Raw genomic sequence first — 16023 nt, 5'->3', positions numbered from 1 at the left:
TATTGACTATTTAAAAATTTTGCCACGCCCATTTCCGCCCCCGCAAATTAAACAAAACTGATTTTCTCGAAAACTAACAAAGCTAAAGTCACCAAATTTAGTATGTATATTGGCTTAGTATGCGTGCAGAATACATATATTTTAATATGTTGCCACGTCCACTTCCGCCTCCATAATTTAGAAAAAACCGATTGGCTCTTGCAATTTTTTGACCATCGCGATCAAATTTGGCAGACTAATAAATCTTGTCTATTTCTATACGTTTGTTTCACCTGGTGTATTGTATACCCAAGTCGGCGAGACGACTTACTTACTTCATTACATATTTACATGGTTACCTATGTGTGGTATGTTTGCGTGAGATTAAGGAATTGGATTATTTGGGATGTATTCTCTAGAGTGGAACTAGAACGGATCGAGAGGGGGCTGGTATTTTTGAAGTTTTCGTTTCTAAAGTGTAAGGTTGGACAGTTGAGGCATGTTATATATGTTATGATTTTGATCAAATTTGTTAGATTTAAATCAAAACTGGCCGACTTGAGGCCAATAAATCTTACTAATTTATATTATTTTTAATCATAGGCAGCACAGAAGGTAATTTTGTCAGATTTATTGGCCAGACGACGAAAATCTTACAGAGATTTATCATTAACTTGTAGGGCTGGAAGTCGTTTTATGGATTCTCAGATCCAAGAGGCGTTTAATTTTAATAAATTCATTTCATTTTATTACATGCCTTATTTCCTTGATTATTATATTTCCCTTAAAGCAAGCTATATACATGTACATATATATACATTTCAGAGTTTGCATTTATTATATGGGTTTACAGATGAGATATTAGTTTCGTATATCGTATATAAGTTCGTAATTTAAGTTACGTAAGTTTTTATACCATACACCCATAGGGTGAAATGGTATATTAAAGTCGCCAAAATGTATGTAACAGGCAGAAGGAAGCATCTCCGACCCCACAAAGTATATATATTCTTGATCAGGATCAACAGCCGAGACGATCTAGCCATGTCCGTCTGTCCGTCCGTCTGTCCGTCTGTCCGTCCGTCCGTCTGTCCGTCTGTCCGTATGAACACCTAGATCTCGGAGACTGTAAGAGCTAGGGCCACCAAATTTGGTATGTAGACTCGTGTAGTATGTAGAGTGATCAAGTTTATTTCAAATTTTTGCCACGCCCCTTTCCGCCCCCGCAATTTAAAAAAAGCGTTTATCTCAAAAACTATTCCAGCTAGAGCCACCATATTTGGTATGTATATTCGCTTAGTAAATGCGAATATACATACCAAATATGTATATTCGCAATTTCAAAAACTTGATTATCTCCCGTATTTTTTTACCTTATGCGACCAAATTTGGCACACTTAAATTTGATCAAAATCGGACAAAAAACAGTCGAGTTATGCATATAAACGTTTTTCCATAAGGCCGGAGTTGGCCGTTGGCTGGTGGGGGCGCTAGGGTGCTCGTCTGATTGAGTGAGCGAGATACTAAGATATGCTTGTAAAAAGCATGTGAAAATGCATTTGTTTAACAAAGTTGAAATGTTTGCTTTACTGGTGTATGGTATACCTAAGTCGGCGAGACGACTTACTTACTTCATTGTATAATGAAATCAAATTGGCATTTTATTTACTCTTAAACATTTGTTTTATTACTTATGCTGAGTACTTGTTTTTTCGATAATATTCATGCAGATAAATATTTATATTTATGGCTAACTTTGGCATTAACTAACCGCTGAAGCTGTCATTGTCTCTCTTTTGGTATCAACACATTTCCATTCCCATTCCCCGTGATGTCTACCACATGCCCTCTACTTTCTCTACCCTTACACTCTATCACATTGTGCCATTGAAGCGTGCGTTTTGTGTTTTCTGTCTAACCAAAGCGGATAATAAAGAGGCGTGGGGGGAGGGGGAGGAACGGAACTGAAACTGGTCCGATCCCTGGGTCCCCGGCTGGGCTATGTTAGTCTTTGATTTGTCACACCAAAGCGAGCTTTTCATGGCAAGCTGTCAGAGTGAGTTTTCCTTGCAGTTGTCCTTCCCCCTCATCAGCCCTCCATCTTTTCGTCGTCCCTTTCTATCTGCCTCGGACAGGAGATGAGGCCTGAGCGGCGGCATTTCACTGAGATTGTGCCTGTTCCATGTCCAGTTTAGCCGTTGGCTGATTTTTGATGAAAAGTTTTCAGTTTCCACATTATTCCCACCCAAAGCCCTGACTCTCTTTTATCATCTCACTTGCCGTTGCGGTTGAATAAAGCTTGCATTTTTTTCTCTGCTGCCGTTTGGTTTTTCCCCCTCCATTCTTTTATTGTATCCCGCTTTTTTCCTTCTTCTTTCTTTTTGTTGTTGTTGTATTTTAATTTTGCACAAATGGAAAATAATAATCAAGACAAATAATAAAATGGACGCAGGCGAAAAGGTGTTGGCAATGGCAACAAATAAAAGCAAGAAAATGGTAAATGAGAGGATGCAGAAGGGGCTGAACTCGAACCCAAAGCCGCCGACCCTTACTGGGAGAAGAACATTGAGGGGGGAGGATGGGGGAGAATTGGTTGGTTGGGGCGGTAACTTTAGAGGGTTGCGCCTGCCCGCAGCAACTCATGGCTTTGTTTCGAGTGATTCTCAACAAAGCGCAGCATGCACTTAATTCTCTTTGCACACATGAGATGAGTTGAGGACCAGAAGTATGGAGAAGTAGCAGTAGGAATTGGGAACCCGGAGAAACAAAGATGCAAGCAGAAAGAGAGACACAGTGTGAGAGAGAGAGAGATAGACATGTATGACAGGCTTTTTATGCCTAAGTATCTTAAGTTGTCAACTCGAAATACAAAAAAAAAAAACAACGAAGAAGGCAAAAGAAAATCCTTTAATTTGCAGTAAAATGCAAAACGTAACGCCACAAGATGTCAGGACGAGTTGGCGAATGGCGAATGGTGCGGGGGCGGAGGTAAATCTGTCTCAGTGGAGGCAACAAGTCAGCCTCAGCCGTACATTGGACTTTGCCACTTGGCATGCGAGCCTCAAGGTATGCAGTAAATTAAAATGCAGTGACATAAACAGGGTGAAGAAGTTGAAGAAGAAGCAAAAGGGGACACAGAAGGAGTGAAGAGGGGCGGGCAGCGGCGGGGCAGCTAAATGACATGCTCTCCATGCATGAGGGTTGCACTTTCTTTCTGCACTTTTCACATTAAAAAACTTTTGCCCGCAAGGCAAAGGAGCAAGAAGAAATGCCAAACTGAACTTGGGTTTTGACAGGACACACACATACACACATGGTAGACACACACACAAATACACATACCCCCGCTTAGTAAAGTTACATTGCATTGAGCTTTGATTTGCTATGTGCAAAAGTTTCTTTGCTTTTTGTTTAACTCCTAAAGCACACCTCGTGTGTGTGTGGGCGAGTGTGTCTCTTGCTCTCTTTTGCATATGAATAGCCAAGCATAAGCAGTGTTGCAGCAGCAATGTGACTGGGCCCAGTGCTTATGACCACGTTAATGGCAAACTAAACTTTACAAACTTTTGCTCTCGTCCTCGACGCACGCATACGTAATAAAAGGTGTAAATGAGCAAAAGAACCAACAGGCTGGCAACCAGCAGCCATCATAGACCTCAACGCAGGTGAAAGGTGTGCGGGCAAAACAGACATCATGGTCTTACGCCTTGGTTACCCCACACACACACACACACACACACACACACACACACACACACCTCACAAGGGCCACTTTGCCAACTAAGAGTTGATGCAAGGGTCCTGCTTTTACAATGGTTCAAAATCAATTTAAATGGCCCTTAAAAGTAGCCTTGTTCAGATAGACTAACTGTCTTCTTGATACACGAAGTTAGTTAGATCTTGAGGCTAATTAAGTGATGAATCATAGGCATATACATAGTTTTTTTTTGTATAAAAAACTTAGCCATAATGTCGGTGGTTCTAGTATTCATTTATGTTAATAATAAGTTCTAAAATAATCACTCGAAGACTCTACAAGGCTAATAACATGAGAAATATAGAACTAATTACTTATTAGTTCTGAGTAGATCTGAGTAGATCTGAGGACTATTAAGAACATTTGTAAGTAAAGACTTGTGATAAAAATGTTACCTCTGATATTCCAAGCTTTGTCGAACTATTTTCATTTCAGTTAGTTATAATTCTCAACTAGTTTTAGCGTTATAGGGATGCAATTGCATTGCTGAGGTTGACCTTAAGTCGCCGGAATCAATCCAGACTCAACAGATTTGGATATTTTAGAATTCCAGAAATCAATGGACAGTAAATATCACAAGTAAAATATTTTTTAAAGCTTTATTATAATCCACTAATTATGTAGAGAAACTCATATTTACATTTCTGAAATCCTGTTAAGATTGTATTTACTTTATTGCTAAAATTAATAGAACAAAGCAACATTTTATTTAATAACTTTGCTATGAGTTCGAATCAGTTAATCTTTTGTTGCACACTTACATGATTTAGATTACTGAATTTTTTTCTGCAGTACATTTGAGCTTTCTAATCCATGGTACCTTATGGGGATTTTGTGTGTATTAAACTAAATTTAGCGTCACTTTGAATTACGGACAACTGCAAGGACGATGACGATGACTTGCCTGCTACCACAATACAACAGATGTGGAAGAAGAAGTTGGGCAGCAGCAGCAGCAGCAGGTGAGGTTACAGAAGTAGCCCTAGCCCTGGACGTGTAAGTGGATGTGGATGTGGATGTGGGAGTGCACCAGCGAAGGGAATATAATGCGCTGCCATAGCAAGGACATCATGTTTGCAAATTTATGTAGTTGTAAGTTGCTGCTGGCTGCCAAAAGGAAATGGTAGGAAAAAATATATGAAAAATAGCAGAAAATGTGCGGGCGGGCGAACAAAACAGAATGGGAAAGATGGAAAAAAAAAAAGTGACGGAGTGCGAAGTTCGAGGCGAGCGACCATTCAAAAAGGGGCGAGTGGAATGAAATGCTGCTGCTGTGACAAGCTCGGACGCGTTTAAAGTGCAATTAGCGCACGTAATTGTAATCGAGTTGGCCGACGCCCAAGCAGAACTTAAGGCTAACAGGACGCGCGGGGCAGGAGCAATGGTAAAAGAAGTGGTTAAAGTAGCGGCACTAAGCCTCGCGGCTGCCACGCGGCTTCCGGCAGGTGCCCCGGCTGGCTGCGAATACGAATGCGACTTTTTAAAGGCAACCAGGGAGCTGTAAATAAATTTGGCACTTAATCATATTTACGGATTTTGTGGGCATATATTTATTTATGTGTCCCATAGTGCCCAAATCTGCCTACTACTTATTTTGTCCTTCTTGTCGTTGTTGTTTGTTTTCTCCTATTTTTTTTTTCTTTTCCTTTTCTTCTACATATTTTTCGAGGCAATTTACGCGCTTTGAGAAGGAAGAGAACTAGAGATTTGGAGTGTTGCAGGCGTGGTTGGTTGTTTGGGTTGGTGGGTGTGGCTAACAGCTAGCCAATTTGGGCTTATTTCAAGTGTCTCCAACAATGGCCCAGAGTCGCTGGCATCGCAAGCGCCTAATTATGCGTTCCACAATGAGCGGAATTGAAAAGGAGAACCAGCATCAGCATCCAAATCGTGAATCGTAACATTAGCCAAGTTGTTCACTAATTGGATGGAATTGTGAAGGTCTCAAAGGAGTGGCAATACTCCAGATGATGATGACCTTCTTCAGTCCAGCCACCGCCCCAAAAAAGAACCCACAAACATTAGATTCCCATTGTTCGACAACTAACAAAGTATCGCCATAAATTTTAAAGTTTTTTAAAGTATTTAACATACTTATTAATAGCTATCAAAGTAAAATCATAGTTTTCACTATTAATTCTGATATGGCAGTAAAAAACTTACGTAACTTAAGGGCAAATCAACTGGAGTACAAACAATAGCAAAGACATGCAAAAATCTGCGATTAAGGGATGCATTAGAAAATATTTTAAACCAATTCTAGTACATTTATATGTGTCCTTTAATAAGTTAAGCGATTCAAAAAGTATTTCAAATGCATTGACATACCGAAAATGACAACCCGATTACCAAGCTTTGACTGTATTTGAAAACCTTCCGAACTAAAGCAACTTTTGAAGGCAGCTCTTTCGGTAAATGTAAGGTACTTTTATATCGTTAATGCTAAAAGTAGTTGTGAATTACAACGAATTATAACAAAAATACACAAAACCAATTACAAAAGCGTACAATACACCAAAACTGCAATTAAAAGACGATTAAAAAACGACTAATGTAACAATAAAATGTGAACAATTTAATCGCCAACAAATTGGATTTTATTTTATCATTTATATTGTTAAAATTAGTTATTGAAAAATATGAAAGTAATGAACATTTTTTATTCCACTGCTTTGTGGTTTATTTAACCGCATTGAAGTTTAATTTATTTAATTGTGGTTGCGCTTATTAATGTTGTTAGTTAAATCTCTACTCGATATCATGGCTAAGAGAAACTGTTTTACTTTTTACTAGGCAGAAACCTTTTAGGAGCAAATCATCATGTTCCCCTTTTCTTTCTGTTTCTCAATGTCTCCTCTTCTGGTGTCTCTCGATATTTGTCACATTGTTTATTTGCTACTATTGTTGCATTTGTGTATTTGTGTTTATATTATTGTTAAGTGCTGCTGCTGCTGCCGATGCTGTATCAGCAGGTAGGCTGGCAGAGAATGGGTAAAAACTGTCACTTGAATGCATTTTCATTTACACCTCATTACATCTCTCTCTTTCTCTCACTCTTGGCATCTCACAATGAAGCATTCTGAATGTGAATTCAGAATTGTGAATGGGCTGCGAAAATGTTTTTAATTGAAAATAATAAAGTGAAATGCATAGATCTTAGCAAACAAAAAAAAGAACGAAATTGGAATACTCTTATTTTAAGCTTTCTATGAATGCTTTTCCAATCAGAGACAAGGCACAACTTGCCATGTGAATCTATTTAGTATTTCTTTTCACAATATTGTTGATTGATTTTTGATGCTTTGTATTTGGACTTTGTGTATACCCTTACTTTGGAGTACTCCTGTTGAGCTTTTAGTGCTTGTGAATTCCCATTGTTTGAGGCGTGTAAAAAGCCAGCTGAAGCTGAAACAAAATACGAAAGTGATAATTAAAAATCGCTGTTTGTAGCTGTTGTTCCCGATGATGTTGCCGTTGAATATTGTGTTTTTTGTTGCATTGTTCAGTATTTCTTCTTGTCTTGTCAGGCGGCAGAGAGGATATATCCTCATATACATGCATACATTCCAATCAGCATTCGATCTAACAATGATTGACAGCATTTTCTATGGGGCCAGAGAGAAAAAAAAAACGGCAGCAACAGTAGAAGAACAAGGTACTAGAAGAGAGAGAGAGAGTAGCAGGTGGTGGAGGACAAAGAGCCCAGCTAGCTGCTAGCTGATGACAAACAATTATGCAAAAATGGCAAACGTTGGCAAAAAAATTAATTTTGCATTTTTAATTTTATATGCATAAAACGGGCAACAAGAAGGAACAGAGAGAGAGAGGGGAAGAAAAAAAACTGCTGCACTGGCATTATATCAGAATTGATAAGTGCTCTGCTACAGGGACGGATTTGTCTATAAAAAAAGAAATTGTATTAATTTGATGTATGTATTTGCCATGTTTTGTCAATTTGCTAAAATTGTTTATAACCCCTTTATTTGCTGCTTTCAGTTATAATTCTCAACTAGTTTTAGCACTGAAGCAGTGGTTTGTTTTTTACAATACTTGTTCTTACACTTATTTAAAATTGATTAAATTCCGAAACTATCATAGAGAGAGTTAAACTTACTAAGCTAAACTACATTGCTAAGACATCAGAATTCAAATAGACATTAAAGTTCGAGGCAGATTAATTGGCACTTGACACACTGTAAATAAGCTTAACAAAAGCTTTTATTAGAAGCTTTTAAGATCATAATTTGTGATCCTAATTGTTGGAGTATCAAACTTTTGGTAATTATAATTTAATTAAACTCATAAAAGTGCCCACAAGTAGTAGAAAATGCATTGCATCTTTTTTTCACTTGTAAGTACAGTAATTCAGTTGGTTTTAATTAAATTTCGCTAAGTGTATAAGTATGTAAGTTTATCTTACCCTATACGAGTATCTAAAATGTTGTTAGAGAGAATTTCATTCTAGCAATTAGGATTTCTGTTTGTGATTCTACCGAAGCATTTTCGAATTATGGCGCCCCAAATCCGGCCCGTATACGGGTAAATATCGTGTCATCTCAGCTCAAAAACCGTACAAACAGAAGCAGCAACAGAAGCGGCAGCAACCGCAGCAGCAGCAGCATCAACAGCAACAGCACCATCAGGCGAGCAGTTATCGGTTCCCGGACCTAAAGTGGGCTGATTTTGTACAGTGAATGAATTCCAAATTGAAATCGTGGGCTTAGGTCCCCCTCAACTCATCATTCAGTAAATGAAAGAGCTAGCTGCTGGTTGTCTAACTAAAAAAATACACAAAATGTTTCAACTGCAACAGCAGCAACATGGCCCAGAAGAGGAACATCACTTCGAGCAGGATTCTTTGCCTCTGATCCTGGTGCCCGATGAATCCAATCAATTGGGTTTGCCTATGCAGTTTCCCGACATTTGGCTGCGCGACAATTGTCTCTGTTCGGAATGCTATCTGCATCAGACCCGCAGTCGTTTGCCTCAGCTGTGGCAGCATTTGGATACGAAAAGGATTCGAGTTTACCATTTGAACATTGATCAAAAGCAGGAGATACTCTACATTGAATGGAATGATGGTCATCGTTCTGAATACCCATTTTGTTGGCTAAGAGAAAGGGATTTCTCTTTGGCAAATCGTTCGCATTACTTGCAGAACTTTTATCGGCCAGAGCCAAGACATTGGAGTGGCACGGAATTTGCATTGATTCAAAAGGAATTTCTCTATCAGGATCTAATCTCAAACAATGATGAACTGCAGCAATGGCTCTATCAATTGGCTGTCTATGGCATGGCCCTGATCAAAGAGGCCCCTCTGGAGTTTGACGTGGTGCGACATCTATGTAATCGTGTGGGATTCATGCGACGCACCACTTACGGTGAGGAGTTCTCGGTGAGGGCCCAACCCGGAGCCAGTAATTATGCCTATTTGGCTGCTCCATTGCCCCTGCATACCGATATGCCCTATTTTGAGTATAAACCGGGAGTGACTCTCCTTCACACTCTGGAACAATCGGATTCGCCTGGTGGTTGGAACCTTCTTACAGATGCCTATCATGTGGCGGATATTTTAAAGCAACAATATCCTGAACAATTTCGTATACTTACCGAAACGCTAGTAGATTGGGCAGACATTGGAAACGACAATCAGCTTGAATTTCACAACATTTGGCGGTCTCCGGTCATCAAGTGAGTAGAACACACTTTAATGCAAAGACAACTCTCTTATGCCAGTACATTTTTTTTACAGCGTTGACGCCGATGGTCGCTATGTGCGCATCAATCACAGCATTCCCCAACGCGACAGTCACTTTAATGTCCATCCAGAACAAGTGCGTCCCTGGTATGAGGCCATGGCATTATTCGTTCGCCTTGCCCACGAGCAGGCATACGAGTTCAAGACCAAACCCGGAGATGTTCTCACATTCAATAATTTGCGTCTTGTGCACGGACGCACGGGCTATGCGGATACTGAACAGAATGTTCGACACATTGTTGGCGGTTTCCTGGACTGGGATATAGTCTATTCGCGATGGCGCATTCTACAAAGATCTCAAACTGCAGATAAATAATCAAAAATTCTTTATGAATGTTTATATTTTTACAATATCCTACTTTTAGCTTAAAATTATAAATAAAGTTCTTATAATCCAAAATCTTCTGTTTAAAGATATTTTTCAAGGTCTTTGAAACTTCCTTTTAGTTTGAATAAAATGTTTTACAGAAAGGCTGGAGAATCTATGCAGGTATCTTATGATTTCTGGCTTAAAATTGTTAGTAATCAAATCTGACGAATTATGTTTTCTAAAAAAAGGCTTAATTAGTGCAGCAAAAGGCTTAATTAGTTATTTGAAGAACCCTAACTTGATTTACTTAGTCAATTTTGAAAGATAGTGACTTTCAAATTCAACATTTTTAGTTATAGTAGTTTTTCTGAATAAATTTTTGTTTAGTTACTAAAATCAAATCATTATAAGAGAAGCATTTGCTGAAGTTTTTTGTCGGGACTGTATATTTGGTTTATTGGGTTATCTTTTAATTTTGATTTTTCTTCGTAAATTTGCAGCTTATTAAAATTAGATATTTTTCAAAAATTCGTTTCTTATAATTGTATTTGAAAGACAATCACACCAATTTGTGAGTTTTTAATTCAATATTTTGCCAAACACTAAAATCATTTGAATTTTTGTTCTCTTTATTTGTAATTCCCAACTAGTTTAAGTTTTTCTCTTGTTGATGTGAATAACTTGGTTTACCATTGAAAATTATAAATAATATTAAAGTCCTATTATTTGCTGTTCCTAGGGTGATTCTTGATCGATCATTTGGTTTGTTTGGCCACACAAATCAATTAAAGTAAACACGCGAGACAAAGTGAAAGTCCAGTACACGTCATTGTTTACGTTGGAATGGAATTGCAAATTAGCTTATCAGTCGAGCAAACTGATTCAGACAAGATGTACAACAAAGTTGTTTTATTTACTTGTTGTTGTTGCTGCTCTAACTATAGCTATTTGTGGTATTTGCGATTAGCTGATGTCGTCGTTTTGTTGTTGTTGTTGCTGCTGTTTATCAATTTCTGGCAATGCCCAAAATCAACATTGACTTGGCTCGTTGCTGGTAGCTTTTAGCGTCACCCACAAGTAAAACATGGCAAGATTTTTACGACTTGCCATTTTGACGGCACCTTTGCCTCTCAATCCACACCCACCATCCCCGCCCTGACAATTCCACTTGCGACTCTGTGTATGTGGTTTCCCGCAGGCAAATCCTTTGGAAATCTTTTTATTTATGTCATTGATGCTCACCGCACGAAAAAGAAAAGACACTCATACATGTAGGAGCTGTTTGGAGCACATGAATTTGTTCAAGGCAGCAACAACAGCAGCAGCAGCATGGAAAATCCCTCTAATAATCCACATAATAAGGCTGTGGCAGTCGCAGCGACTGTGGCAACAGCAACAGGCCAAAAAGGGTTGCCTCTCTCTTGTTTATAAGTTCATAAAAGTCAACGACTCGAAGAGGCATAGTCGACCAGAAGGAGGAGGGAGGGTGTCGGTGTGTATACCAAAGGGGGTAAGTGCAAGCAAACCGACTTGAAGAACCAAATCCAATTTCGGCTGAGGGCAAGTCACATTGAAATAGGAGCGAGAGAGAGAGGAAGAGCGACAACTTTTTACTGCAGCCATAATGTGTAATTGAAAACCTGCCCTAAATTGCACTCTAGGGTGGTCCGAATTCAACTCCCAACTAACCCCAAAGCAACCACCGCACTTAATTGGCACAGGGTCAGCTAAAGAAAAAAACCGAAAGAAAATTCTCCTTTTCTACGAGTGTGTGTTAAATGTGTTAAAGGGCAAATGGCACACTGAAAAAAAACACAAATTTCTTACAGCATTTTTTCAATTTTATCTTACCTAAGGCAAATCGATACATGTCTCAATTCAGTTCTTGCTAAACTGCACTCTAAGTCTAAAATTGAAAATGCGGAGGCCGTTCAATTACATAAAGATAGTCGAACAAAGAGTTTCACTTATAAAAAATAAAAATAAATACATAAAAATTTAATAAATTTAAGTGTCATCTTGATACTTTTAAGTCATCTATATTTTTTGCATACTTCTCGGCCTAAACTTCAAAGCCTAATAGACAGATTCGAAAAATTTTAAGTATTAGTTTGGCGTAAATTTTTAAATTAAGGAAAAACAAAGTAGCGCTTATCTTGGAATGTTTCTTGAGAATGCAATATGTTACTAAAATGAAAAGGAACAAAATCTATGACAACGGGGTCACCAGATCATAGACTTTTCTTGATCACGATAAAAAATATTTCTCTTATTAACGATTTTAAGCAATAAGCAATCAACCAATCGGAATCTTTCTTTAATAAAGCATATAAAAAAGTAAACTCCTTTTCAGAATAGAATGTATACTACTACACTACTTTTGGGATAAATGAATGAAAGACAGGTCTAGGACATCGCAGTCTGCAGATCATAAAGTTTCATTTAGAAATCTTGACTTGTTAAAAAAAACTTTCTTCTTATACAAATCCATTAGCATTATTATAATCGAAATCGGCTAAAGTGATATAAAGGCCTAAAAACCATTCGATTACAATTCAAGCCAATTCGTATTAGATTTTTCATAAACAAGTCTACTATTATACATTTTGGTTGCATACTTTTGAGCTGAAAATGGATGAAGATTTTCATACCACTGAATTTGGGACATTTTCCGCTTTTATTCGCTGTGCAAGCCAGAGAGACAGGCCAAAAAGGGGTTTTCTCGAAATAATGTGCTCAATTTGTAGTCTACTACTTGCACAATTGCCAAACTAATGCCGCTTACATACAATTTCCACAATTTCCGCTTCCAAATTCAACCACGGTCCACCTCCCATTCGCTATCTGATGTTTCGCTGTAACATTGCCAAACGAGATTGAGAGAGACAACGAGAGAGAAAGAGAGAGAGGGAGAGAAACTGTCACAATGATAAACATGAGGCAATTGACGCCATCATTGTCTGTCGTCCATGAATTGAATTAAATCAACTCAAGTGCGACAGTAAGGAGCATAACCATATCCATATCCAGAGACACATCCTCATCCATATCCATATCCACATCCACATTCACATCTTTGCGTGTCCTCCTTTCTTTCTGCTGACATGGGCATAAGCAAAAAAGGGTTTTTCTTTTTGGATATCAAATTAATGACTTGGTCATGCATGATCAAGGGCAAAATATATGTCATTATAGCACAAACAAAATGATGTCAACTCTTTCTACATCTCCGCCCATTTCTTACTTCATCCTCTCTCCTGTGACACTTATATTCTTTTGCCTTTTCTTGTGTTTTATTCAGGATATTAGCGTAGCTCAACTGCTTATTTTTGCTTATTAGAATTGGCAAACTTGGGGGACTTGACGTTAAGGCTAGAGAGAGAGAGAGAGAGAGAGAGAGTATGTGACTAAGGAGACGGGAAGTGGAAGTGGGCAGAAAGGGAGCAACCGCTGCCGCTGGAGTGTAATAAATTCTTGTGTTCTTGCAGCAATTTCCAAGTTTATCACCAAAGTGTGTAGTTGTTGTCTGCCATGTCTGTTGCGGTTATGTGAAATCACATCGTAAAAATGTCCAAGTCCAAATGTGTGCACCAAAGCTCATAAGTCCTGGCTTCCACCCAACTCCCCACACCCACTCCCACACCTAACTCCTGACTACTGCCAGCTAAGACGTAGCCGTCGTAGTCGTCTCACCTGTCGTGTGTGCAACCCTTTTTTTTGCCATTGGCTTTCAATTTATAGATGGCGCCCATATAAATATTTATTTCTATGTACAGCTGCCTAAACCACACCACCACCAAAACCACCTCCACTTTTTGTGGAGTTCTGTGTGTTCGCCACACCTTTGCATCATTATTATTTTTATGTGAGCATCTTAAAAGCATCTCGCGCCCGCCGGATCAATAAACATTCGTCCTCGTCGTGTGTTTGGATATATTTCTTTTTTTTCTCTCCTTTTTTTTTTTTTGCTCTGGTTGCATCATATCGGTTGTTATTTTTTATTTTGTTTTATTTTTCGTTTTTCAATAAGCGAAAGTGGTTTTCAAAATAATTAAAGGTCAACGGAAACAGAAACCAAAAACCAAAATGTGCCACTTCAGCTACAAACACACACATACCAACACACATACAGACAAACAGAGAGAGAGAGAGAGAGAGAGAGATAGAGATAAGCAAAAGAGTCACTGAATTTGAATTTCGCATTTTATGGTTTTTGGGGCCATAAAACAATGGCAAATATGTGTTTTATATATATTTTGTAATTAGGCTAATATATGCCGGAAGTGGCAAAATGTGGCGGGGGGTATATAGCCGTAGGGGTGGGATAGGGATATCGTTCGACATGGTTAACAGCCCTTTGAAAGTGAAATAAATTTCTGCAAACCAAAGATAAAACATAGTTTCGTTTATACTCTAGAATTTTTGTCAAATCTTTTGAAAGCTTCAACTTAAGCTTACCTTAAAAAATTATCAATATTAATGCCTACTTTTTTAAATATTTACTTTAAATTTATATATTGATTTTCTAAGCTGAAAATGTAAATATTTAGTATGAATAAAAAATTATAAGTACTTTAGAAAACATAATATAATTTCCAGTAATGGAGATTTTAGTGTATTCTTATGTTTTGACATCTTGTCATGTCAAAAATCGTTTCAGCCTGGTTAAAAAATTTTAAAGCTTGCTAAAACTAAGAAGAGCTTTAGAAAAAAATTTTCAAAACATCCATAAATATCTCTTTAGATCAAAACATATTTTTTGAGCGGTTTATGAGAATACTTAATCAAATACTTTGAATATCCCTGATGCATATTTCAATATTTTTCGAGTTAAAAAGCGCCTACAGAGGAAATTGGAACGGAATGGAATTTAAAGTCCTAAGACTTAGAAATTTTTTGTAAAACTATACAATTTCCTCCTAGACTTAAGGATAAGATATCATAGATCAATATTTTTCTTATTTTTCAAAATCATAAACTGATGAAACGAAATTAAAATAAATTGAAATAAACATTATTTTAATGATTTTGCTGTTCTATATCATTCTTCGAAAACGGTTATGTTAAACGGTTATGGTTACTTGAGTTTAAATTTTCGTAAGTTTTAGTCTTTCCACATTAATGGTTCCTTCCATAACTATGCCTAATCAGTAGAAAATCGCAGTCGAGTATTTAATCGTAACGATATAGAATTTTAGCCAACTTGTATTTATTTCCAGGGTATTTTTATGCAGAGATAAAATGTGAGAAATTCTATATTTTCATTCATGCATATTTGGTTTAACATAAATTTGTGTGCTTCGGCTTGAATGCAGATGAAATCTATGAAATCCTTATGCCAAGCGTATTTAGAATAATGAACGCATACATACATACACACACACACACACACATATATACACACACATACGTACCTGCATAAATGACAGGTGAAATGGTGAATTATAAAAACGAAATATTTGGAACAGAGCAGACATCAGCTTAATGTGAATAAATGCCTGGCTTGAGGCAACAACAAGAACAACAACAAGGACAATGTAATTAGTGCACAAATTGAGTAGCATTTGGAATTAATAACATTTCCGGGGCATTATAATTTGGACAATATATCAAGTAAGCTTGATGTTGCTGCTGCTGTTGCCGTTTCTGTGGCTTGTGGCATGCAAAACGTAACGGTAAATTGGTTAACAATTATACAAATCTCATAATGAAGTTAAAATCCCAACCATTTCATTTCATTTCATTCCCCTAATTTTCACCGCCCTCCCTCCACGTCCTTCCATGTTTCATCTTCGTTCATTTGCGTTCATTTCGGTTCTTTATGTTGACTGCTGCTGCACATTTTGCCATAGTCATGGTCGGTAACCATTTGGCATTGCCTGCGGTCAGCAAAATCTCGCCTGCACCTTCTCAGTCCTCCACTCTCCATTTCTCTGGCTTTTGTTAAAATTGATTAGATGTTGCTGTTGTTGTTGGCTTCCTGGTGGTTAGTTGGTTGCCTCTTCTCAGCTGGTTGGATTCACTTACCACCAGGCCAATTTACAGCTTTGTTCTCGAGTGTAACCCTTAACAGGTGTTGATGTTTGCTAAGTAGCTGGCTATAACCGGCCACATCCTTCCATCTTTGGCTTCGCTTCAACAGAATCCTTCGTATTATATGTATTGTATGCCTTCTCTCTTCTCCACGTCTGTGCTTGTGCTTGTTCCTCATGGCTAGCTGAA

At 37.9% G+C, this 16023-nt stretch overlaps 1 protein-coding gene across 1 annotated transcript; it reads left to right on the top strand.

Annotated features, from left to right (window-relative positions):
* Positions 1-8503: 8503 nt before the first annotated feature.
* Positions 8504-9851, top strand: LOC6646280 (gamma-butyrobetaine dioxygenase). The gene is made up of 2 exons (XM_002068785.3): positions 8504-9424; positions 9486-9851. The coding sequence occupies exons 1-2, from the start codon at positions 8529-8531 to the stop codon at positions 9805-9807; spliced, it is 1218 nt and encodes a 405-aa protein (XP_002068821.1). The 5' UTR covers positions 8504-8528; the 3' UTR covers positions 9808-9851.
* The last annotated feature ends 6172 nt before the right edge of the window (positions 9852-16023 follow it).

This window comes from Drosophila willistoni, assembly GCF_018902025.1.
Source record: "Drosophila willistoni isolate 14030-0811.24 chromosome 2L unlocalized genomic scaffold, UCI_dwil_1.1 Seg72.1, whole genome shotgun sequence".
NCBI classification, from domain to species: Eukaryota; Metazoa; Arthropoda; class Insecta; order Diptera; family Drosophilidae; genus Drosophila; species Drosophila willistoni.
Note: the sequence above shows the minus strand (reverse complement) of the source record. Positions and strands in the feature narration are given on the sequence as shown.

Excerpts from the sequence above, each read along its gene's own strand:
- LOC6646280 (XM_002068785.3), top strand. The coding sequence starts at position 8,529 with ATGTTTCAACTGCAACAGCAGCAACATGGCCCAGAAGAGGAACATCAC. Across the intron at positions 9,425-9,485 it reads TGGCGGTCTCCGGTCATCAA|CGTTGACGCCGATGGTCGCT; the intron begins GTGAGTAGAACA and ends TTTTTTTTACAG.